A 27,322-nucleotide genomic window follows, 5' to 3' on the forward strand; every position below is an offset into this window, starting at 1 on the left:
CCCACTCTATCATTCCAGGCATGTGTGGTCCCTTTTGGTCACAAGGTGGATACAGCTGCTTTGAGGTACCATAGTCTCATATACTAACATCCAGAGCAGAAAAGGGACAATCTACTTCTTGTCATTTTGTTTTTTATAGTTTTAATGCATCATCTTTCCCTGACACCCCTCCAATGACTTCCTCTCATCCTTCATTGGCTAGAACTAACATGCTCATCCTTAAACCAATGACAGCAAAGGGGAAGGGGCAACCATAATGGGTTTAAAACAATCTAGTTTAACCTGAGATATGGAAGGGACACTAACTGTTGTGGATGCCAGACATTCTCAAATGATCTTTTTTTTTTTTTTGAGACGGAGTCTTGCTCTGTCGCCCAGGCTGGAGTACAGTGGCGTCATCCTGGATCACTACAACCTCCGCCTCCTGGGTTCAAGGGATTCTCTTATCTTAGCCTCCCAAATAGCTGGGATTACAGTGAGGTGCCCGCCACACACCTGGCTAATTTTTTTTATTTTTACTAGAGACGGGGTTTTGCCATGTTGGCTAGGCTAGTCTTGAACTCCTGACCTCAGGCAATCCACCCACCTTGGCCTCCCAGAGTGCTGGGATTACAGCCGTGAACCACCATACCCAGCCACAATCTCATGACCTCTTAAAAATTACTGAAGAATTCAAAGAGCTTTTTTTTGCGATGGAGTTTTGCTGTTGTTGCCCAGACTGGAGTGCAACCTCCGCCTCGTGGGTTCAAGTGATTCTCCTGCCTCAGCCTCCCAAGTAGCTGGGATTACAGGCATGCGGCACCACCCCCGGCTAATTTTGTAGTTTTAGTAGACAGGGTTTCTCCATGTTGGTCAAGCTGGTCTCGAACTCCTGATTTCATGTGATCTGCCCACCTCCGCCTCCCAAAGTGCTGGGATTACATGCGTGAGCCACCGTGCCTCCCAGAGCTTTTGTTGATAAACATCAGTAGCTACTGACGTTCATTTTATGAGGAAAATTTAAGTCATTAATTCATTTAAAATAACAATATTAAACCTATCACTTATTACCATACTGTGGTAAACAGAATAATAACTCCTAATGATGGTTCATATCCTAATCCCTGAAACCTGTGAATATGCAGATATGATTAAATTAAGGATCTTGAGATGGGGCGATTATCCCGCATTATCTAGATAGAACCAGTGTAATCACTCAGGTAGTTATAACTGAAAGAGGGAGGGAGAAGGCTCAGTGTCACAGCGGTATGGCATGAAAAAGACATGTCTGGTTATCACAGGCTTTGAAGATGGAAGGGGGCCATAAGCCAAGGAATGGGGGTGACCTTTAGAAGCTGGAAGAAATAAGGAAATAGATTGTCCCCTAGGGACTCCAAAAAGAAACACAGGCTCACAATCACATTTTAGTTTAGTGAAACCTATTTCAGATTTCTAACCTCTAAAATTATAATGAATTCGTGTTGTTTAATCCACTAAATCCGTGGTAATCGGTCACGGCAGCTACAGGAAATGTATATATACCGATATTTTAAAATGAAAAACAAAAACAGGCTGGGTGAGGTGGCTCACGCCTATAATCCCACTTTGGGAGGCTGAGGCAGGTGGATCGCCTGAGGTCAGGAGTTCAAGACTAGTCTGGCCAACATGGTGAAACCCTGTCTCTACTAAAAATACGAAAATTAGCCGGTGTGGTGGCGCGTGCCTGTCGTCTCAGCTGCTTGGGAAGGTGAAGCAGGAGAATTGTTTGAACCTGGGAGGCGGAGGTTGCAGTGAGCCGAGATTGTGCCACTGAACTCCAGTCTGAATGACAGAGAGAGATTCCATCTCAAGAAAGAAAGAAAAAAAAAACTTAGTGAGAAGCAGAGTGCACTGATTACATTTTTGGCACATTTCTTTAACAGCCGATTAAGACAGGTGGATTCTCATATCTGGTTCTGCATTCAGTCTGTTGTGATACCACCTGTTACACTGTCATTGGAACACTCACAGGAGAGAATGTAAGAAAGGCAAATAACTTCCCAGTATCATGATAAAAACAGTTTTGACTTCATGGACTTCCTAAAACGGTCTTGGTGATCTTTCGGGGTCCCAGGAACATACTTTGAGGAGGGCTGGTGTTGGAAGTGAACAGTGCTTGCTACATTCTCTAAAAGAAAAAGCCCTTTCCCCCGCCATATTCTTACACTGACCTTGTTTGGCCTTAAGGTCTTCAGACAACGCAGTGTAATCCTCTTGACATTTCTTCATTAATTCAAGTAATACTTAAATGAGTTTATTTTGTGCCTGGCATTGTTTTATGGGCTGAGGCTATATAAGTGAACAAAGTCCTCACTTAACGTTATCATGAATAGGTTCTTGGAAACTGTGACTTTAAGCAAAATAATAAGCAAAATCCATTTTACCATAGGCTGCTATAAATAAGAGTCCTGCAGGATATTTCTGGTCACAAAACATCATCAAACTTCTAAATAAAGACCCCAAATACTTCTAATATTGAAACACTGAAATAAATGTGAGCTACACATACACTTAAGAAAGATTAATACAAACAATTAGGATAATTATATATATATATATATTTTTTGAGGTGGGAGTCTTGCTTTGTTGCCCAGGGCTGGAGTGCAGTGGCATGATCTCGGCTCACTGCAACCTCTGCCTCCCGGGTTCAAGCAATTCTCCTGCCTCAGCCTCCCAGTAGCTGGGATTGTAGGCGCACGCCACAACACCCAGCTAAGTTTTTGTATTTTTAATAGTGACGGGGTTTTACCATGTTGGCTAGGCTGCTCTCAAACTCCTGACCTCAAGTGATCTGCCTGCCTTGGCCTCCCAAAGTGCTGGGATTACAGGTGTGAGCCACCGTGCCCAGTCAGATAATTAAAATATTTACGCAATTATTCCAGTTCTGAGATGCAGGTGGCTGGAGCCTATCTGGACAGCTCAGGGTGCAAGGCAGGAACCAACCCTGGACAGGCCATCAGTCCATGCAGGGCACACTCACACACACACTCACACGGGGATCATGTGGATACTCCAAAGAACCCAAGGGGCATATCTTTGGGATGTGGGAGGAAACTGGAGTATCCAGAGAAGACCCATGCAGACAGCGGGGAGAATGTGCAAATGCCACACAGACAGTGGCCCTGGCAGGGAATCAGTTTTTTTTTTTTCTTTTCTCAGCCTTGTAACAAAAGGCAGTTGAATGAAAGGACATTGAATGAAACGGTGTTATTCAAGGACCTGCAGCACAGTTGTTTCCCTTGTGGAGGTTCCATTTTACTTGAAGAAAAATAATAAACACAAACTAAGAAGACAATTTCAGATATTGATAAGGGATAGAAAAGGGATACAAAAATAAGTAATAACAGCAAGTATGAGGGGTGTTTTGGGTGGTGGGCCAAGAGCTATTTAAACTAGAGTCTGCAGAATTGCTGTTAGAGCTGAGATAGAAATAAGAAGGAATCACTGGAAAACTTGGGAGAACACTCCAGGTAGAACAGCAGGGGAAAAGAGCAGGAAAGAGCTCTGCAAGTTAGAGGAACAGAAAGGAAGCCAACGTGACTTGAGTGTAGTCCACCATGGTAATGAACAAATGGAATAAAACATTCGAAAAACTCAGGCGGGTGTAGATCATTCAGGTCTTGCAGGATACAAAAAGGATTTAAGGTTTTATTCCAATTGCCATACAGACCGCTAGAGGAAATGAGACTATGGAATCCTCTTAAATGCTAGGCTTTGCTTCCTTCTGTAAATTCTTCCACCTTCTCCAAGCGCTGCTCTTCAGCCTAACACATTCCCCATTTTTAACATGATGAGTCTCCAGAAAGGCACGAGATCCCAAATAGATGCATCTTGCCTCACATAAATTGTTTGTATGCTAATATCAAAAACAGACAGATCTGGAACCAATCAGGGGAATGTAAATTACAGGTTGCTTGATGTGGAATAACTTCTGCATGTTGGCCAGTGTAGGTGTGCAGCCAAAAATGCACTGTGTGAATACAATTGTTTGGCAATTGCTGATCTGTCACTTGTCCAAAGCGGTAAGTGTGTGAATGGATTTGTATGGGTAATGACTATGAAATTAGCAACTAGCTTTTCTCATCTCTCCATGATGCAAGAAAAACATACTGGAACTTGGCTCATTTCTGGAAAATTCTTGTGATGATCCTCAATTGTTCAAAATGCACATTTGGTCATCATTATCCCTTGTGTAATCAGTTTCTGCAAACTACAAGATGATGTTAGTTATGTTTAGAAAATAAGGGAACATGCTCTACACCTTAAATCATTTAAAGATGAGCCCTCTTAAATAACATGCATTTAAATATCTATATATTACATATATAGATATATAGATGGTTGTTGGGAGATCTAGTGTATACTTTGATTTATGCTGTAGTGAGAAAAGTAATCTTGTCTTTCATTGGAAACCTGCAGATGCAACCTGTGCCCAGACCTCTAAGTTATTTATGATAAATAATATGGGAGAAGTGTTTACCAGACACATTTTTCCACAACAAAATGATGCACAGAATCCACAAATGCAGAAATCTTCTTTGAAAGGGCCAGGAAACGGTCGGAATTTGGAACCAGTCAGTACACAGAACTGCAAGTGCGTGTTAAAAAGCTGGATCCACGTGAATAATAAGCCTAATCCCATTTTTTTCTTTTTTTTTTTCAGATGGAGTCTCGCTCTGTCGCACAGGCTGGAGTGCAATGGCATGATCTTGGTTCATTGCAACCTCCACCTCCCGCATTCAAGCAATTCTCCTGCCTCAGCCTCCCGAGTAGCTGGGATTATAGGCGCCCGCCACCACAGTCGGCTAAGTTTTGTATTTTTAGTAGAGATGGGGTTTCACCATGTTGGCCAGGCTGGTCTCGAACTCCTGACCTCAGGTGATCCGTCTGCCTCGGCCTCCCAAAGTGGGATTACAGGCGTGAGTCACGCGCTTGGCCACCTAATCACATTTTCAAGACAGCTGTGGCTACTTGGGACTCTCAGCGGCTTTCGAAAAATTTTAAAAAATTAGTTACTGTTAAAATTTATATTAAACTAAGACCAGACTCTGCAAATAAAATAAAACTATGTAATTCCAAGGCTATATATTTTCAGAGGAATTTAATTCTGTCCTCTGAATGCAATTAACTAGTCTCTCTCTCCCTCTATTCGAGGAAGAGAGGAAGAAGGGATGATTCTCACTTTTCAGTAGGAACCGGTAACCTTACCTGCTGTTCTGCCAAGTCTTCGCCGATTCCCTGATTTCTTAGTGCTCAGGGAGTATGCTTGAAACCTATGCCTTCCTCCCATGTTAGATAAGCAGAAAGTTTGCTCTAGCTATGATAAATCTGCACAACGCGGAGATGTTTTTGGCACAAAGTGTACGTTAGTTACATGATGATGATTAAGCTCCCCCCCACCCCCGCCCCATTCTTGCGGCCGGGGAGTGTGTTTTGCCTGCATTTAAGAAATGTCCTTCAGCTGCAGGCGTGTGCGCGCTTAGCCTGTAGCCGGCGTTTCTGAGTCTCCAGGGCAGGGTGACTTGGGTCGGCTGCGTGTCACCCACAGATGTGACTGTTCTTTCCCCCGCGGGCGCGACAGCCTCCTTCCTCTCCAGCCCGAGGCCCGCGGCCCAGACCAGGGGAAGGGGAAGGAAGCCCTCGCCGCAAGCCGGCGTCTGGGCCGGCACAAAACGCGCCGCCACCAGAAAAACTTTTTCCCCCAGCTGCGCGCTACTTTTGGCCTTTTCTCCCAGCACGTTCTTGTCCCGGGTTTCTGTCCCCTGGGTTTTCCTCCGCCTCGCTCGCCTTCGCCCCAGCGGCGCGCAGAGGAGCTGGGCTGAGAGGGGCGCGGGGAGTCGGGGCGGCCGCGGCGGGGACGCCGGAGAAGGAGCAGGGGTAGGGGAGGAGGGGGCGTGCGGGCCTGGGGAGGAGGAACTGGTCAAAGGGGACAGAGACGCCCGAGTGCCCGAAAAGGAAAGAGCCGCCGCGGTTTGCTGCAGTCGGAATAAAGTTCGCGCCCTTTCCTCGGCGTTTCGCAGCCTCCTCTCCTTCCCTCCGCTCCCCACACCCTCCCCGCATTTTTTTTTTTTTTTTTTTTTTTTTTGGTCACAGCTGGGCGCTAGCAGCCACCTCCACCTCCACGCCCGCAGCCCCCGGCGGGGGCGCCAGGGTTGTTTTTCCATCCCCACAAAGTTGTTTTTTCCATCCCCAGAAAGAGAGAGCAAGAAAAACCCAAACAACAAACAAAAAGCCCCCAAACAAGTCACAGGGCGGGGGGAGGGAGAAACATACATCCTCCTTCCCCAAGCCCCTGGACCTCTGAGGACAAACAACACAACGAACCGACTTTTATTTTGCAAAAGGGAAGCAACATTGTAGTCACGACAATTCTGCAGAGAGGAAAAACTTGTGGGGCTTGCACGGCCCCCGAGGTCACCTCGCCCGCCGGTCCCCCGCCTCCCGCGAGCAGGGCAGCCCCCTCCCGGGACAGGCCGTTCCCTTTTTCTTTTTTTTTCCGTCCCGAGGAGGAGCCGGGGAACCGTGCCGGCTGGGACTCGGGGCGCGAGCGCGACCCCGGCGCGAGTGTAAATCAGTCACCTGAGCGCAGAGGGGCCGCGGCGAGGGCGCGCGCGGGCGGGCGGGGAGGCGGAGGCGGCGAGAGCTGCGGCCCGGAGGAACTCGGAGGGGGAGGGAGAGAAAGGCCGAGACGGAGGGAGCCAGCGGCGGCCGAGGGGCTGGTCCAGGCGCGGCCGCTAAGAGGAGACCAAGAGGCGGGGGCTGCACTTGACAACCAGCATGCCGAGATGGTAAGAAGTTTCCACCCTCCTTCCCTTTTTATTCTAGACTTCCTCAGAAATGACCCCCGCGCCCGAGCGCCACCGGGGCCGCCCGGGGGCCGTGTCCGCCCTCCGGCCCGCGGCGCGAGGGGCAAGGGGGCGCTGAGGAGGGCGAGCTGGGGACCACAACCCCGGTCCGACCTGATCCCCGCTGCGCTCTCAGTGTACTCCCCTAAACTTGGCCCCAAGTTTCCGAGGCGAGCTCCAGGTGGGAGGGTGCGCGTGTGAGGGGGCTCCTCAAGGTCGGCCCCGCTCGCGGCTTCCACGCGAAGGTGAGCGGCTGGCTAGGGGAGGCTCCAGGGAGTTGGGGACTGGCTGGGGGGACGAGGTGCAGGGGAGCGGGGGATGAATGGAGCGTTGGCAGGAGCTCGGGGAGGAGAGGAAGGCGGCTGGGACCTACGGGAACTTTTACAACTTGCCGCCGAGTGAGGGACCGGCGGCTGGGCGTGGGTGCCGGGTGCGCTCGGGCGCAGCCGCCCAGGCCCCGGCACGTTGACTCTTCCCCTCCCATCTTCTTCACATTCGGAACCTTCCAGTGGTAAATGGAGATGGGAGGAAATGCTCCCGCAGGCTTTGCGGAGAAGGTGCAGAACGCAGGGCAGGAACATCAACCCTGCAGAGAGACGGCTCTTTTCGAAGTGCAATTCTATAGGAGCCGGTTTGTTTTACTTGCACGTTGACTGGAGGGTGGGATTTGGGGCCCGGGGAGGGAGCAGATAAAAAATTATATACATTGAAAAACCCTAGGTGAAATCTCCTGTGAAGTGAGTTTAAGGTTGAAAAAAAGTTCCAAGTGCAAGTGGTGGAGGAGATGGGCTGGCTTTGCGAAGCGAGACTCCAGCACAGCCCCTCTACGAGAAGAGACTTCTCTGCAGCGAGGAAGCGTGCAATTAGTTCGCCTGGTGATGAGCCGCTCTGTCCGCTTTCGGGGAAGTGATTTGTTAGAAATGGGGCTTGACCACTCCCTTCTTTTTAGTTTGCTTCCACCCAGCGTTGCTATTGTTACCCCCACTTGGGCATCTGACATAGTGTGTTCCGTATGTAGAGGGAACGTATAAGAATAGAGGTGAGATAGCGGGTTGGCATTTTTTTCCTCTTCCCTTCTCCCTAATGTGACATCTCTTGTTTCAGTGATCAAAGTCACAACTGGAGTGTAGGAGATGCTACTGTCAAATGCAGGCGCGCGTGCACACACACACACACAAAAGCGTGAACCCAGGACTGTGGTTACAGTAACGCTGACAGAAATTAAAGTGGTTTTGAAAGCAGCGTGCGATTTATGATGGTTCCCATTTACCCTAGAGTCAGGCTGTTGTAAAACTGACGTACAAAAGACATCATAAAATAATCCTGTGTACCCAGGATTAAAGTGGCAGAAAGTGGCCTGTTTTATTATTATTTTTATATACTTCGTGGACACTTGCAATTGTTGAAAGCTGCATTTAAGTGAGACATCAAAACAGAATATTAAATATATCTGTTTAGAGCTTGAGAGTTTTTCTTCTAAAGGGCGTTTTACACAGGAATACTGTAAAAGCCGGTTGCAGGTTTTATTTTTCTTCCCTTCACCCTAGCCTATATTAACTGTTTGTCTACACATCTATATTAACTATTTGTCTACACATCTATTCCCATATACTAATCACTTTGAACTGTGGCTAAGCCTGTTTGCCTTCCACTGCTTCGTATTCTGCAGTTTCAGATGTTACTGTGCACACGCATACATGCTTTAAATGAGACGAATTTATTTCTGGCACTGTTACTTTGTGTGTCTGATCTGAAGATGCACCCTAGTAGTTAGACCTTGTACAAACTTTTACTCTTTGGACACACACACACATACACACACACAGAGTCCCTTGTGAGCCTTTAGAGAGTATCTGTATTTTATATTATATTTGTAGCTGTTTCATTTAAACTGTTCAGTCTTAATGAAGTTCTTAGTTCCCAGAGTACACTGTATTAAAAGTCCAGATTGCTAATCACTTTACCAAAGTACAGGAGTATCTTTACCTGGGGGAAGTAATAACGAGCTTGAACGTGAACTTTGAGTATCTTTTGAGAAAGGTCTGAAACTTTTTTCCTCCTTGAGAATATTAAGTTGGGTGGTGTTTGCATGTAAGACTTTGAATAAGAATCAACTGTGCATGATATTTTACAATTAATATTAGGAAAATATTAATAGCGGCAGTACATTCCTAATACCTGATTTTTTTTCTTCTATTTGAGATGTAAGATACCTGTCAGATAGGGATATGCGATTACAAAAAGAAGCAGACAAAAGCAGAGCTGACTATTGCTATATTAAAATGTAAGTGTTACAGTTTGAATTTTCAAGTGAGAGTTCTTGAGTTCAGTGCTTTACATAACATTTTGTCCTAATCTTGCTTGCTGTCAGGGATGTTTCATGGTTGTGCAATTGCTGCAGTCAAGAATGCCAATTTGCATTCCAGGAGTGTCATTTGATTACTTTTATCTGCACAGCTCCAAGACCGGCCCAGACCTCTCGTTTCATCTTGCCATGTCACGAGTCAATGCTGTGTCGTCTTTTCAAAAATCTGCCTGATTTAGACAAGAAAGAAAAGTACTTTCATGTTGCAGCCGCAGTCCCCTGCTAACTTGTCAGCAGCAGGATATGATTCACTTGGGCCCAGAAGAATGGAACAGAGAGGCGGGTTAGGCGGTTCAATAAAGCCCACGGACAGGTAGTGTGTGACATCCCCAGAGAGCCGCAGTTAATGAAGAACAGGTCTGCTTAGTTCTCCACACGCTGACCTGGTGCTGTCCCCACAGTTTTCTCATTTGATCTTTCCCAGCAAATTGATCTTTTCTTGTATTTTTTTTGCCTTCCAAGTTAGTCCTTGTGGGACTGAAATTAGCAGAGCAACTTAAGTTGGATAATACAGCTGTTCAGAAAGGAAGAAATTGGACACTGGCTCAAAAAGGGGTGGGGGGTGGGGGGGTAGAGGGAGCTATTCTTTTTGTTGTTGTTCCTGGGAATATTTCTTAATATTAAGGGAGTCCAAAATAGATGATGACTTGAAGTTAGTTGTTTCCTTTACTTTTAATTTTAGAGTTAAGGGTTCAGCAAGATTTTAAATATTCCTTAAGTATTTGAAAGATGGCCTTAGTGAATATGAGTTCAATTTAGTATTGTTCAGATTCACTTGTTGGAGATGATTTGCCAGTCGACAATGTGGCTTTTATGGTTATTGTAAGATGGCATACTTCAACTATATTATTTGTAGTCTTCTAAACAACGTATGATCCCCAAATATCCAATACTAAATTGCAGGTAAGATTAAACAATAAAAAAGTCGTTATACTAGTGTTGCGTATAAATACTATGGTATATTAAAATGTTTTCTATACTATTAGCATCTTTGTTTTATATAAACCCCACAGATACAGTTCATGAAGTGTTTTTTTTTGTCTGAATTTTTGAGATTCTGTATTTAAATGTAGATTTTTAAAACTGAGACCAGACCACAAGTTTGCATTTCTGTGGATGTTCATACATGTTGTTATTTTTTTTGACATTAAAATTAATTTTAGACAGGGTGGGGAAATTTATGTTGTATGGTTTAAACAGATTAAAATTTCACTATAGAATTCTGTACATAGAGCTTACGCTGGAAGCAGTTAATATATTCTTAACTTGATAAATAGATAAGGAGCAACGCTTTCTGATTTACTCAGCAGATGGTCTCATTTACCATCTACATCCTTACAAGAAACAGAGTGGAAAACATTTCTTATGGAAGGGGAGGTAGCCTCCTCACATCTTTCCTGTTGGATGGGAATTATATAGTATCATTGGTTAGTAAACTCCCCTCTGAAGAGCTAGAGGGAGCCTCATGATTTTATTAGATATACTTAAGGTTTAAAAAACACTCTGGCCATCAGAATGTTGCACAAAAAAGAGTGGGTAATGAATACTGGCTCAGTGTTTAGATTGGGAGGTGCTATTTTTTTTTTATTATTATTAAAAAAAACAGTGACAGAAGCAAAAGAACTTTCTATAAGAACAGTCAAGGTATCAGCTAAGCTTTCTAGGCTTTTGCCTTTCAGGTGATTTAAAGATCAGGCAAAATGCAACCAGATACTGTATTTTAAATGTTTTGGTTTGACTAACTACTGTTTGTAGTTTTTGTCAACTGAGGGAGTTACTCTCATTTTAGGAGGCCAACCTTCAGAGTTCTATTAAAAGTAACTTCCTACCAAATCACTGAGAACTGAGTTAACTTCTTTTGGTTTATGAAGGACAACCCCTTTTCAGTAAATGATGGTTTCGGAGTAGTTCTACGTATAACTGCTGTATTCCAGAGAGAAATTTTCTTTAAAATAAATGCTTCGTGTTATAAGCATAAATGTTAAACTATTTATAAACCTGACTTATGGATCAAAAAATAAGTTAAAGACATAGGACTTAAATGATATTACATTCAATAATTGTCATTTAATTTCATTTTTAACACTTTCCATTAACATTTGTGATAGGTTTATGTTAAAGAGTCATTGATCATAATTGCACCTTAATATTTATATACTAGTTTTTAGGAGCATTACTTTAGACAAACATATTTATCATTTAAGTAAATAATATAATCCAGTGAGATAAACTACCCAGATTTGTCCTTCTTAAAATCTTTTGCACAGTAGCTCTCATTATGTTGCTAGCCAATAAAAGTCTTTATTTGTTGCTTATTAGAACCCTCAGTACACTCAAGAGTTCAGCTATAATTTAATTTGGCTGTTCAAAGAGCCTCCCTTGTTTTGAAATATGTTCTCAGTATGCTTTTACCATTTGTTGTGAACCCATATTCTAACTCAATGCATAAGAACCTGTATTCTAACTCCTTATGCCTAAGAATGATATTACAGATATATCATTCTGTTAAGTTTTTGCTATAGTCGTAACTTTTTTTCTTTAAAAATATCCGTACATAACAACGTCAGTTTTGTTCTTTTTGCTCTATTTTCTCTTTGACATTCTAGAGCATTTTTTTCTTGGTGATTTAAATTGTTTTGCTATTATAATTTAAAATACACTTCCTAAAGAATATAACCTTCCCTTAAGGTATAGTGAGAAGGGCACCAAAAAATAATAGGTTCAATAATTAAGAATTCTAGTTGAGGCCATTTCACAATTGCAATGGCTTGCAATGACAAAAAGTTTGCCTGGTACTTCACAAATTGCTAGTAACTGCTGCGAAGTTTTGCAATGAGTGGAAGGTAACTTTGAGAGTTTTGGTTGTATTTGTAACAAATTACGTTCACTAAAGACTAGAACTTAACTATAAAACTCTAATAAGATGAGTATCAGGAATTCTTCCATAAGGAAGGCAGAATTTGAAACTCCTAAATGACTCAACTGTGTATGTATCTTACCAGTGGGAATAGCATCAAGCCAGCCTTCTAGATGCAGTATTTAATAGTTGTCAAAATGTACAGTATTGTCTTGGAACTTGCGGTTCATGAGTTGATAGTCCCTGCTTTTTTGTGTTTATTACAAAGATGTAACAACCTACACAAAACATTTTTCTCTTATAATGACCTTACATTTGCCAAAGTGCCCCATGCTGAAATTCCTTTTCAGTATCTTTTTTTTTTTTTTAGTCCAAAGCCAGACGTGTACCCAGACACAAAAGCCTCTGTGTATAGCAAGCTGTTTTAAATATTGTGACTCGACGATGTGCTGTCCTTTCTCTGCTTGAGCCAAGGATCTCTGCTCAGTGTCTGTGGATTACCAAGCTCCTTCTTTATTGTACCTCTTGTCAACTATTCCTATTCATTTAACCTTTCATTAGTGTCTGTGCAGCTTCACTGTCTGGAAAGGCAAGGAAAAACCGAAAGGCCCCACTGTCACAGTTATTAGATTTCTCGGTTACATCCCAGCAACCATAAAGAAGTAAGAGTCGAGACTATTGTCGTGCATGCTGCTGTCCTGGGGTGCGGCTCTTCTGTGCATGTCAAGGACATGTGCCACATGTTGATATGCATCCCAGGGATAAATGCACAACATGGGGGATAGGCCGACGCTGGCAGTAATGAGCTTTGTAGGAGTTATTGCAAAGACCAACAGTTTGTGAAGGAATTTTGCTTAACAGGCCAAGGAGATAGACAGAGTTGAGGGTTGCCAAGATTTGCCTGTGCGGGGCTTGTCAGTCACATTGTTTTCATCTAAACTTCATTTGAGGGGAAAATTGAATACATTTGACAGCAATGAAAAGTCTTACTTTCTTTTTTTAAATCTTTCAGAGGACAAAAGCAATATTTCTGGTGACACAACTGTTTTTATTACTGACTAAATCATATATGTGAATGGATCTATTAGCAGTTTATCTTTTTCCATACCTACAGGATAATTAAGAGATATTTCATAGATGTCATATATATGTTTTAAAATCTGTGTAAAAATAATGTAGCCTATTAATTTTGCTTTGTTGTTTTCCCCCTTTGATTTTCCTCTAGCATAGCCTGGTTCTTTAGAAATGCATTTGCTTAGTTGGCTAGATGCAGAGGAGAAAAAGGATGATAATGTGGTCATTTTCAAATCATAAATAAAATAAGTATTTGTAAATTTTATATTGGGAAATATTTTAACATCTTAGCAATGAAGATAATTACCTTGTTAAGAATTCTGAAAACACTTGAAAATGGTACATTATAATACATTTGTCTCTACCCAAAAGTTTATCTTTTTTTTTTTCTTCTTTCTTTTTAAAATAGGAGAACCTTTGTTACTGAGGGTAAATAAAATATTTTTGTCTCCCGATTTCAACAGATTTTGTCAGTTTTCCAAACTTTTTTGGGGTTCTCCAATATCTTTTCAAATATGTTAATGACTTATTGCCAGATCCCTGTGAAGTTATTTTTAATTTTTCCTTGACCTTACTTCTTTTAGGCAAGGCTTTTTAACAGTTGCACTTTCTCTGTTAAGATTTTTTTTTTTTTGGTGAAACGGAATCTCGCTCTGTCGCCCAAACTAGAGTGCAGTGGTGTGATTTTGGCTCACTGCAACCTCCATTTCCTGGGTTCAAGTGATTCTCCTGTCTCAGCCTCCCAAGTAACTGGGACGAAGGCACGCGCCACCAGGCCCAGTTAACTTTTGTATTTTTAGTAGAGACAGGGTTTCATCATGTTGACCAGGCTGGTCTCAAACTCCTGACCTCAGGTGATCCACCCGCCTTGACCTCCCAAAGTGCTGGGATTACAGCATGAGCCACTGCGCCCAGCCACCTCTGTTAAGCTTTTCTTGGTGTCTTGTGAAAGTATGGGCTAAGTTATCCTTGTTTTAGGGAAGAGAGAGGAGCTATTTTTCATAGTCTTTCTCTCAGGTGGGATGCTAAATGCCCAGCTATCCTAGGGCTATGCCTCAGCCTTTTGGCCAGCAGGCGGAAGTACTGTATAGAATATATAGAGATGGGGCAGGGCGCGGTGACTCACACCTGTAATTCCAGCATTTTGGGAGGCTGAGGTGGGTGGATCACAAGGTCAGGAGTTCAAGACCAGCCTGGCCAATATGGTGAAACCCTGTCTCTACTAAAAATACAAAAATTAGCCAGGTGTGGTGGCGGGCACCTGTAATCCCAGCTACTCAGGAGGCTGAGGCAGGAGAGTCACTTGAACCTGGGAGGCGGAGGTTGCAGTGAGTCAAGATCTTGCCCCTGCACTCCAGCCTGAGTGACAGAGCAAGACTCCATCTAAAAAAAAAGAAAAAAGAAAAATCTCTCATCGTCATCTAAGGCTGGTAACCTTCCCACAGAAGAAGCGTGAGTGTCTTAACGTTCCTTTTTTTAATAGTTCCATTTGCATTTATTTATTATGGTTTGTGTTGGGAGTAGTAGAAGAGAAAAGAGGGACTGGTGAAGATGAGGCCATAATTTTAACTGTTCCCCCGCCAATGAAAACCCCCAAATTAGAACAAAATAGGTCAGTGCTGTGTGGTAATTAAAGAGACAGGAATACATGGCGGTAGCTACTCTCTGCCGGTATCCTGCACTTACTCTTCATCCAGTCAGTATCTCTATGCAGGTGACTGGCTATTCCTTGGAAGGCAGTTGTGCTGTTGCCTGTTAGAGACTGAGAACAGCGCTGGGACTGGGTATATATAGAGGCCCTGTTTTATTCCACCTACTTTTGATAGCCTCTGTTCTGTCATTTGTAAGTCAAGTGAGTTTGGTAATTTCTAAGTGCCTTTCCAATTGGTACATTTCATATTTTATATGATAACTATATAATCGTAGCAGTTTACTTTTATTAGCTTTATTGAGATATAATTCACTCACTTAAAATGTACATTAATATTCCATTTTATGGATATACTACCTCTTACATATCCATTCAATGAAAGCACATTTGGGTTGTTTACACTTTTTGAGTAATGTGGCCCTGAACATTCATGTACAAGTTTTGTGAACATAATATATTAATTTTGCTTGGATGTATGTCCAAGAGTAGAATTATTGGGTGGTATGGCCTATCTACTTATAAATTTTTGAGGAACTTCCAAATTGTTTTCCAATGCAATTGCAGCATTTTACTTTCTAACCAATAGTGTATAATTCTTCCAGTCTCTCTACATCCTCCTCAATACTTGTTATTGTCTTTTTTTTTTTTTTTTTTTTTGAGACGGAGTCCCCCTCTGTCGCCCAGGCTGGAGTGCAGTGGCGCAGTCTCGGCTCACTGCAAGCTCCGCCTCCCGGGTTCACGCCATTTGCCTGCCTGGGAAATGGTAGCGGGCACCTAGCTGGGACTACAGGTGCCCGCCACCATGCCCGGCTAATTTTTTGTATTTCCAGTAGAGACGGGTTTCACTGTGTTAGCCAGGATGGTCTTGATCTCCTGACCTCATGATCCTCCCATCTCGGCCTCTCAAAGTGCTGGGATTACAGGCGTGAGCCACCACGCCTGGCCCTTGTTATTGTCTTTTTATTTTTACACATCTTGGTGGGTATGAAGTAGTATCTTGTTATTTGAATCATCCTAGTGACTATGAAGTGATATTTCACTGTGGTTTTGGTTTGCATTTGCCTGATGGCTAGCGATGTTGAGCAACTTATGCACTTATTGGCCATTTGTATATCTTTTCTGGAAAACAGACTTCTCCATTGGCCATTTTTCAATTGGGTTATTTGTCTTTTTATTGTGGAGTTCTAAGCGCTATTTATATATTCTGAGTACAAGCCCTCTGGTAGGTACAAGGTTTGCAAATAATTTCTCCTATTCTGTGGGTTGTCTTTTTATATTTATTTTATTTTATTTTTTTAAGAGGCAGGGTCTTTCTAGCTCTCATGCAGGTTGGAGTGCAGTGGTGTGATTATGGCTCACTGCAGCCTTGAACTTCTGGGCTCAAGAAATCCTCCTGCTTCAACCTCCCTAGTAATTGGGACTACAAGTGCAAGCCACGATGCCCGGTTAATTTTTTAATATTATTTTTTTTTGTAGAGATAGGGTATTACCATATTGCCCAGGCTGGTTTCAAACTCCTGGCCTCAAGAGATCCTCTTTCCTTGACCCCCCAAAATTCTGGGATTACAGGGCATAAGCCACTGTGCCCGGCTGTCTTTTTTTTTTTTTTTGAGACAGAGTCTTACTCTGTCACCCAGCTGGAGTGCAATGGTGTGATCTTAGCTCACTGCAACCTCCGCCTCTTGGGTTTAAGCCATTGTCCTGTCTCAGCCTCCCGAGTAGCTGGGATTACAGGCATGTGCCACCATGCCTGGCTAATTTTTGTATTTTTAGTGGAGACAGGGTTTCTCTGTGTTGGTGAGGCCGGTCTCTTTAACTCCTGGCTTCAGGTGATGTGCTGGTCTTGGCCTCCCAAAGTGCCTCATGCCTGGGATTACTGGCATGAGCCACCATGCCCAGCGCCAGCTGTCTTTTGAGTTTTTGATGGTGCCTTTTCAAGCACAGAAATTTTTGAAGTCTGATTTGTCAATTTTTGTTGTTTCTGTCCTTGGTATGCTATCTAAGAAGCTGTTGTCTAACCCAAGATCGTGAAAATTTACCTGTGTGTTTTTTTGTAAGTGTCTTACAGTTTGAGCTCCTACAGGGTGGATTCATAGATCTTTGATCCATTTGGATTAACTTCTGTAAATAGTATGAGGTAGGGGTACAACTTTATTCTTTTGAATGTGGATGTCTGTTGTTCCCAGCACTATTTGTTGAAAAGACAGTTTTTCTCCATTGAAGTGTCTGGGCACCCTTGTCAAAAATTAATTGACCATGATATATAAGGGTTTATTTCTGAAATTTCTGTTCTGTTCCATCGATCTTTCTGTCTGTCCTTGTGCCAGTACCTACTACTGTAGCTTTGAGCTTTGTATTAAGTGTTGCAATTGAGAAGTGTGAGTCCTACAACTTTGTTCTGTTCTTCTTTTTCAAGATTGTTTTAGCTATTCTTAGTTTCTTAGAAGTTGACTTTTTAAAGAGCAGTTTTGATTGTGGTAGAAAACAAACATAAAATGTACCTCATTAATCTTTTTTTTTTTTTTTTTTTTGAGACGGAGTCTCCCTCTGTCATCCATACTGGAGTGCAGTGGCGTGATTTCAGCTCACTGCAACCTCTACCTCCCTGGTTCAAGCAGTTCCTGTGCCTCAGCCTCACGAGTAGCACACGGCACCATGACTGGCTAATTTTTTTGTATTTTTAGTAGAGATGGGGTTTCACCATGTTGGCCAGACTGTTCTCCAACTCTTGACCTCAGGCAGTCCGCCCGCCTGGGCCTCCCAAAGTGCTGGGATTACAGGCGTGAGCCACCGTGCCTGGCCCATGTTAACCATTTTTAAGTGTACAGTTTAGTAGTGTTTTCTGTAACTTAATGTACAGCAGATCTCTAGAACATTTTAATTTTGCAAAGCTGAAAGTTTTTTAACCTTTGAATGAAAACTCCCGTTTACCTTTTTCCCCCAGCCCTGGGAAACCATTATTCTAGCTTCTGTTTCTAAGAGTTTGCCTGCTATATATGCCTCATAGAAGTGGAATCATACAGTACATATTTATCTTTTTGTTCTGGCTTATTTCACTTAGCTAGAAACTTAGTGTTCTTAAGGTTCATTTATGTTGTAGCATATAACAGAATTGTCTTCATTTTTAAGGCTGAATAATATTTCATTATATGTATATACCACATTTTCTTTTTCCATTCATCTGTAGATAGATATTTAGTTTGCTTTCCACCTCTTGGCTCTTGTGAATTATGCTGTTGTGAATATAAGTATACAAATATCTCTGAAAGATACTGCTTTCAATCTTTGGACATACACGTAGAAGTGGGATAGCTGGATCATACAGTAGTTTGTAATTATTTGAGGAACCTCCATAGTGTTTTCCATGGGGGCAGCATCGTTTACTTTCCTGCCAGCAGTGCACAAGGGTTCCAATTTCTCTCCAACCTCATAACTTAGTATTTTCTGTTTTTTTCGATGGTAACCATTCTAACAGGTGTGAGGTGATATCCCAGTGTAGTTTTGATTTGCCTTTCCTTGATTCTTGATGTTAAGCATATTTTCACATGCTTATTGGGCATTTGTATATATCTATTCAAGTCCTTTACTTATTTTTAAATGAGGTTTTTTGTTTCATTATTTTAAATGAGGTTTTTACTTATTTTTAAATGAGGTTGTTGAGTTTTAGGAGTTGTCTATATGTTCTGGATACCCCTTATCAGAAATATGATTTACAAATATTTTCTCACATTCTATAGTTTATCTCTTCACTCTGCTGATTGTTTCCTTTGCTTTTGCAGCACAGAAGTTTCTAAGTTTCATTCAGTTCCATTTGTCTATTCTTGCTTTTGTTGCCTTTAGCAGTTTACTTTTAAAGCTCGGATATGTCTGATCCTCAGAAGAGTAAAGGCTACATTAAAAAAGTACATTCTATTGTTTAGGTAAAAAAACTCTTGGTAGTACTCCAGGGGACAAGAAATATGTCATTCAGTAGCCAAAAGATGATAGCTCCTAGTTGCCTGTGAAACACCCTGGTTTTACTTTGATGTTTCTTAATTATCATTGAGTTTAAAAGCATTCTAGGTGTTCCGTATGATAAGAGACACACTTCATGCCCTGGAGGGTGGAATTAAGTACCCAGAAATAATTGTTTTTGGTTTTATAAATACCTCAAAAGGAAAGGGGGAAGAAAACCATTACTGAGAAAATTTGTCTTCCTAGACATCCCGTCATGACTAGAAAAACACCAACAGAGATAAAACTGAAAATTATTGTATGATCTCCAAACCCAAAATAAGTGGTCCAGTGAAGTTTTAAATAAATAACCGTGTTCAAATCTGGCATGGCATATTTGGAAACATGAGCTTGCTTTACAGTTTACCTGGCAAATTTTGTAATTAAAATACCTCATCGTTGAATTAGAGAAATTTGAGAGCAAATGAAAGGTAACTTAATTTGGAGGCAGCTATATTGCATCATTGTTGAATTAAAAGAAATGTTTGTTCCCTTACAGTTCTAATTTTCTCTTTATTCATGCTAATAAAGGCTGATATTTATTTTCATCTAAGTAATTGCTTTTCTGAAATTCTGATGGACCATTCTTCACTGCATTGTCTGTTTCTGGCCTTTTGCCAGTTACTTTAGACAAAAGTTTCATTATTTAGTCAGCATCAACTATTAATTAGATATCTAACTCTTTGAATTTATACAAGGCGAGCGTGCATTTTTTCATCATAAGTGTTCATGTGTTACATAAAGAGTAATTATCTAATTTAAAATGATATGATGTATTTTAAGGATAAATTTTTTTTTCCTAGGGCAAACAATTCTGTTAAAATTCTGTAGAGGATTTAAAATCACTGCTTTTTTTTTTTTTTTTTTTTTTGAGACAGAGTCTCACTCGCCATCTCGGCTCACTGCAACCTCCGCCTGCCGGTTTCAACTGATTCTCCTGCCTCAGCCTCCCAAGTAGCTGGGATTACAGGCACCTGCCAACCCGCCCGGCTAATTTTTTTTTGTATTTTTAGTAGAAACGGGGCTTCATCATGTTGGACAAGCTGATCTCGAACTCCTGACCTGGTGATCTGCCCGTCTCAGCTTCCCAAAGTGCTGAGATTACAGGTGTGAGCCACTGTGCCTGGCCTGAAATCACTTTTAAAAATTGTTATGGTAAAAATTTTATGTTCACCAGATGTGAATTTTGGTTATATATACATTTATCCCAATCGACACACTTTATTCATAAGAAAACATTAATGTTACTTTTCTATTCTTTATGACATATTTTGACATGTGTTTAGACATACGTTTTATATGTGTGGACTGACAAAATAATATATGCTATTATTTGGTATCGTATGTGGTTGGAGGACATAAAGAATGTAAGTAACTGAAACAATACATTTGCTCAAAGAAAGGCCACTCAGTTCTCAGCCTATGGTATCTAATCTCCTTGTAATACACATTTCACCATCTAGGATTAGAGAAGTTCATTCTATCAACACGTATGCTAACAGGTAGGCTTCTGGAAGTACAATGTGATAGTTCAGATCTTTCTGTGATTCAAAATGGTGATTTAAAAGGAATCATACTTAGCTGAATTGGCTTTTGATAGACTAAAACATTAATTTCCCTTAATGTGCATTAACGCTAAAGGATACTAAAAAACAGAGAAATGTTTTTTAAACCTAGAAGTTCTACCATGTCTGGAGCCATATTTTTCACCCAATAAATGTTCTTTGTAAGAAATATATTTACATGAAGGGCTGGGTGCAGTGGTGTATGCCTGTAGTCCCAACTATTTGGGAGGCTGAGGCAGGAGAATCATTCCAAGTCTAGACATTCAAGTCCAGCCTGAGCAACATAGTGAGATCCTGTCTCTAAAAGAATAAATAAGAAATATTTTCACATCAAGAATTTATATCTGTGCATTGGTCTTTGAAGCTTCCCTTTTGTCCATAAACAGCAACCAGTCGCTGACATGACATATTTGTGTACAAAGGACAATGATAATTAGATATGCTAGAATTAGGGGGGGGTGGTGTGTGTGTGTGAGAGAGAGAGAGAGTGTGTGTGTGTGTGTGTGTGTGTGTGTGTGTGAAGAAACATGCATGAGAAACTGATAGTTTGCTGCTTCCTTATGCGGGAGGGTAGAAGGCAGAATAGAGGGTAGAGTAGTATAGTTGACTGAAATTTTTTTGGAGGGGAAGGGCAGGGTTTACCAGGTTTACCATTAATGTACTTTCATTTTGCAATAGATAATACTTGATAAATTTTTTTTGTGGTTTTTTACATATATTTATGGATGGCACAGATGAATGTTGAGTGTCTTTCTTACTGTTTTACTAGTGTGACTGTCAAATTGTATTCCTGAAGTACAGATATGCTAAGGTAATAAATCTATTAGCAGCCAGCAAATAAATGTTTCCTTACTATATGTAGAATAACTTGCTGCAGATTTGCATGAAACAACATTAGACAATTGTGTACTGATTTGGTAAAAATAAAAAAGATGTGGCCAGGTGCAGTGGCTCATGCTTGTAATCCCAGCACTTTGGGAGGCCGAGGTGGATCACGAGGTCAGGAGATCGAGACCATCCTGGCTAGCACAGTGAAACCCCGTCTCTACTGAAAAAAAAAACAACAAAAAATTAGCCGGGCATGGTGGTAGGTGCCTGTACTGCCAACTACTCAAGAGGCTGAGGCAGGAGAATGGCGTGAACCCGGGAGGCAGAGCTTGCAGTGAGCCGAGATCACGCCACTGCACTCCAGCCTGGACAACAGAGTGAGACTCCGTCTCAAAAAAAAAAAAAAAGATGCTTTTAAAAATTATTAGGTTTTGATGTTCAAGCTTACATTTAGCATAGGCATGGGACTTCTAGTTCCCTTCATTTTCCAAAGTATAACCTTTTTTTATTTTAGAATACAATAATTTGACAAGCATTTGAATTTCTATGATGTATGTGATACTCTATTAGGTGCCATAGATATTACAGATGAAGTAGAAGCTGTCACCCTCATATTAAAGATCACAATATTCACTGGTAAAGGGAAACTCATTATCTTTAAAGAATTAACCATGATCCTTGGTCTGCCTCTGGTCTTCATATGCCTTAGGAGCCTAATTTTGTTAACATACCATTGAAAAACATCACCTCTTCGTGGATACATTCACTTTATTCACCAACTGAGAGAGAGAGATCACACACACACACACAACACACACACCATATGAACATGTATATATCTGTATACCATATGAGGTGGCATACTCATGTACTCGTATTGAAATGATTAGTACATCCTCTCCTTGGCAGGCAAATTTAAATGGGGAGTCAGATTATAATCCAAATGTTGTTCATCTTTTTATGAGGTTGGAATTTCAGCAGAGAATATTAAGGGTGGGATGGGGGCCCGAGGGTCTCCTCCTCCTATAAAGAAATTCTTTCCAGTGGCCTGTGTTGTTGACGGTGCACACTTTGGACTCCTTTCCTGGGCTGTGCTTGTAAGAGTATTGACGGTGTTTACCCCCTTGCTTTTTTTCTCCTACCATTGCCCTTGTTATAGACAAATTTCTTTCTCTTTAGATATGTTAATATTCTCAAGCAGATATTAGGCAACTGTCCTGGGAGCTAGTTGTTAAGGTGACTTTGCATGTGTTTGGTTTTTTATGGATCTAATGCAGATGGCAGTCTCATTTCACTCATTTCAGATTTTCTTGGGGGATACCTCATGCTACCACCTTACGCATAACATGTTTTATATATGGATAAGTGGAAGTGGTAGAAAAAAGGATATATATTATGAGAAAAAAAGACCTAGAACTAGTTATTAAATACCTGGTAGAGAAAGTTTCTTTTGTTAAATACCTTATAGAGAAATACCTTGATCTGAGATTGACTTTATATACAGGTGGAATAAACTGCTCTAGAAATCAAGAGGGAGTATGTGTATTTAATCTCTGTATCTGTTTTCTGTGTCTCTTTTCCATCCTAAAATAAGGATTAAGATTAGGTTTTAAAGATTCTTTTTTTTTTTTTGAGATGGAGTCTCGCTGTGTCGCCCAGGCTGGAGTGCAGTGATGCAATCTCGGCTCACTGCAAGCTCCACCACCTGGGTTCACGCCATTCTCCTGCCTCAGCCTCCCAAGTAGCTGGGACTACAGGCGCCCGGCAATGTGGTCTCAATCTCCTGACCTCGTGATCTGCTGCCTCGGCCTCCCAAAGTGCTGGGATTACAGGCATGAGCCACCGCGCCCAGTCTGGTTTCAAAGATTCTTTGTAATTCTTTGCATTGTGTGATGCTCAACATCTATTTGTGGTATTATTTTATGGACCAGAAAATTAAAGCTGGCTGTACCTTTAACTTCACATTGGTTAATTCTAGCAGCTTCCCAATTAGTGTCATTTTTTTACCTTTCAATCTTTCCTTCCTTTTAAAACACTTTAACATCAAGAATAATTTGTTATGGGAAGAGAAAGTAGAAAGGAAAGACACTGAACAAACATCCAGTTGATATTAGGCAGCAGGGCAGAAGTTGGTGGTCCGGGAAGCAGCCTGCCGTCCTGGTTTCCTTAGGCTCCAGTCTGACTTTTATCCTTATATCCTTAAGTTCAGGCGACATGTGAGCAGTCATAGTACAAGCATGTAATGTGAGAATTTTATTATTTAAACCCACAGAGCTTAATAAACTCCAATTTTTAATTTTAATTTTAATTTTTTTTTTTTTTTTGAGACAGAGTGTCCCTCTGTTGCTCAGGCTGGAGTGCAGTGGCTCAATGTTGGCTCACTGCAACCTCCGCCTCCCAGGTTCAAGCAATTCTCCTGCCTCAGCCTCCCAAATAGCTGAGATTACAGACATGCACTACCATGTCCAGCTAATTTTTGTAGTTTTAGTACAGATGGGGTTTCACCATGTTGGCCAGGCTGGTCTTGAACTCCTGACCTCAAGAGATTGACCCATCTCAGCCTCCTAAAGTAGTGGGATTACCGGCGCGAGCCACAGCGCCCAGCTGCAAATTTTAAATTTGAAGATGTGTCTGAAATGAAAATAAAGTGAGGGGAGGTGTTGGAGAGAAAGGAGAAATTGCACAGGAAATGTAGAACTTGGATTAAAATGTAATTAGAAAGTTATGTTGAAAATCAAAGGGCTAGTTAAAATGAGCGTCATTATAATCTTTTTTTTTTTGAGACAGGGTCTCACTCCCATCACTCAGGCTGGAGTGCAGTGGCATGATCATGGCTCACTGCAGCCTCGACCTCCCTGGGCTCAGGTGATCCTCCCACCTTAGCCTCCTGGCTAACTGGGCCTACAGCTGCATGCCACCACGGCCAGCTAGTTTTTTGTAGAGATGGAGTTTAGCCACGTTGGCCAGGCTGGTCATGAACTCCTGACCTTAAGTGATCTGCCTACCTGGGCCTCTTAAAGTGCTGGGATTACAGGCGTGAGCCACACTCTACCCTGCCCGGAATATCGTCGTATCTTCTAAGTGGCCTAGTGCTTCTACCCTTGCCTCTCTCCTCCCACTGCTCCTAGAAGACTTTCCACAGGTGGATCACTTCTTACCTCACAACCTTCCAGTGACTTCTTACCACACCTGCAGTGAAATCCCAACTCCTTACCATCACTGAAAGGGATATGTAATGTTTGCGACCCAGCCCAACTCTGACGCTGTTTCCTGCCATTGCTCCCTCTACTCCAGCCTTGCTGATTTTCCACAGGCCATAGAACTTTGCTAAGCTGGTACCTACCTCAGCCCTTTACATGGGGTTTTTCTCTGCCTGTAAGGTTCTTTTTTCACACTTTCGCACGGCTTCCTCCCTCATTTCACTATAGTCTCCTCTGTAATGTCAGTCCTTCAAAGAGACCTTCCTGTCAACCTTCACTGCTGTGTCCCTATCAGTGTATGTTTCTTTGGTCTCTTACCCTGATTTTTTTCTTTATAGCACTTACTGCCACTTGGAAGTATATTTAATTTTTTTGTTTATGTGTAGTTTATCTTCCCACCACCATGAAGCCCCATAAGAACAGGGTCCTTTGTCTTGCTAATTTCTACATTTCCATTACCTGCAGCAACACTCAACAAATATTTATTGAATGAATGAATGGATGAATATCTCACATATGATTGTCCTTGTGAACATGAACTGATTCTTTATCAATAGTTATCAAGTCTTAGTTATTATAACCATTGAGAGTTATTTATGGCATCTGCTGCTGGACTTTCCTCAACTGCTTATGCTTAGCTCAGTTGGAACAGTGGTTTCCAGGATAGATGTAAACACTCCAAGGGGTATGCAGAAATCATCCTTTACGATGTGGGGGAAAATATATTAGAAATTTGATTTATCTTGTTCACCTATTTTTGTGTTTTATAGTGTGCATTATGTATATATAAGGGAAACATTGTGCTGTCAAAAAAATTGAGACTGGATAGAGCATGATCTGGACAGGATGGTTAACTTTGTTTAAAGCAAAATGTATCTCTGTAGTCAGGCTATTTTACAGATTTTGTGCTTTTGCATAATAAGGCAGTGTGACTGCTGGTGAGAGTGTAGAATCTGTTGCCACTATTCAAAAGATCACACGTCTCATGTTGAGTTGAAAGTGAAATATTATATATGATATTCAGCATGAATGTGTATATCTGTATATTTTCTTTAATATTCGTTCTCTGGTGGAATTTACAAATCTCTTCAGTTCAAAGTATACCTGTGTTGGGGTCCTTTGTACCTGTGCTAACATATGTGTGAGAGGTATGTGAGCTCTTTTCAGTGACTGAAAAATTATTACTTGATTGGTCTGTTTTGGCGTGATCTGGGCTTTTGATTAATCTTTGAATAACTTTTTCCTTCCTTTTTAATAGTTCAGGCTTGTTAATGATGCTTAATTGGGTTCTTTGGGTTTCTGTGACTTGTTTTTAAAAACCGTTTTATTGACATGTAATTTGCATACCATAGAATTCACTGCTATGACAAGTTTTACAGTACTGTTTTATAATTATATGTGATTTTCAAGACACAGGAAAATAAGGAAATGGTATGCTTAGAATTTGGAAGAAAGTTAGGTTTTCATTTTAGTTTTGTTTTTTTGAGACAGGGTCTCACTCTGTCACCCAGGCTAGAGTGTAGTGGCATGATCATGGCTTGCTGTAGCCTTGACCTCCTGGGCTCCAGCAATCCTACTGCCTCAGCCTCCTGAGTAGCTGGGACTACAGGCATGAACCATCATGCCTGGCTAACTTTTTCTTTTTTTGTAGAGACAGGGTCTCACTATGCTGCCCAGGCTGTTTTCACACTCCTGGGCTCAAGCAATCCTCCTCCCTCGGCCTCCCAAAGTGCTGGGATTATGGGCATGAGCCGCTGTACCCAGCCACTGTACTGATTTTAAATACTTTTTAAGTGAAATGAAATTTTATAATATTTGAGGAACTTATTTTATTAAAATGTTTGACAGGATTAATAAATTTGAATGAAACATTGAAATAATTACTATCCTAATGAATACACTAAGGGAATTTGAAAACCACAAATAAGCAATTACAAATAAGTATTATTATTTGTAAAATAGTCACCCTAGAAGATGATGCAGTGATGGTGTCATAGCATAAAATGCTTTTGGAGCTCTTCATTTGACATTGATTTCAGACAGCCTGTGTCTAGTTCTTCTAAGCATCTTTGGTGCTAGCAAATCTTCTACGTCATAAGCTTTGGTTTTCTGAATCTTCAAAAGTCTTTTGGTGTTAAGCCAAATGAACTTACTTGGTGGGTGATAAAACAAGATAATTCTATTTTTGATTTATTTTTTATTTTTTAGAAACAGAGTCTCCCTGTGTCACACTGACTGGAGTGCAGTGATGCAATACTACTAACTCACTGCATCCTTGAACTCTTGGACTCAAGCGATCCCCCTATCTCAGCTTCCTGAGGTATTGTTCAGGCTAGCATCGCAACTCCTGGACTCAAGTGATCCTTCCACCTTCACCTTCCACAGTGGTGGAATTACAGGCATGGGCCACCACCCCCAGCCTATTTTTGATTGTAAAATAAAGACAAAACTGATTTTTCACTATAGTTCACAAGTTGGCCCTAGAAGTACTTACAGATGATGAGTTCTAGAAATATTTTGAACAACGTTGTTGGAACATTGGAACATTATTGGAGCATCTTCCAACATTGTTGGAAGAAGTACAGTGTCTTAAGGTGATAATTTTGACATTGATTCTTTCCCCCCACTAGTTATGGGGCTTCTTTAAATCTATAAAAAGCCATTTCACTGTATAAGAATTGGTATCATATTTTGTGCATTTATAGATTCATGCATACCATACATGCATGCTTATAAATATCTTTCCACTGACCAAAGTGTGTTATTATTTTGTAGCCCTTTGTAGCCAGCTCTATGTGGTAAGTACCTGATAAATTCTACTACAGAGTGAATTTCTTCTAAGTAAAATTTTGAAGCTTGAGAAGGCTTCTAAAGGCAAAGGATATCAAGAAAAGTTTTAACTAAGATGTGAGACTGCATGAGTGCT

At 41.4% G+C, this 27,322-nt stretch overlaps 1 protein-coding gene across 10 annotated transcripts in view; it reads left to right on the forward strand.

Annotated features, from left to right (window-relative positions):
* Positions 1-6,683: 6,683 nt before the first annotated feature.
* BNC2 (basonuclin zinc finger protein 2) overlaps positions 6,684-27,322 on the forward strand; it is a 452,504-nt gene continuing 431,865 nt past the window's right edge. For all 10 annotated transcript variants that reach the window (XM_005581671.5, XM_015437123.4, XM_015437125.4 and 7 more), the window contains exon 1: positions 6,684-6,806. In XM_005581671.5, the coding sequence (XP_005581728.1) occupies positions 6,804-6,806 (3 nt within the window). In that variant the 5' untranslated portion in view covers positions 6,684-6,803. The remainder of the gene's footprint in view (positions 6,807-27,322) is intronic.

The sequence above is a fragment of the Macaca fascicularis genome, chromosome 15 (genome assembly GCF_037993035.2).
Source record: "Macaca fascicularis isolate 582-1 chromosome 15, T2T-MFA8v1.1".
NCBI lineage: Eukaryota > Metazoa > Chordata > Mammalia > Primates > Cercopithecidae > Macaca > Macaca fascicularis.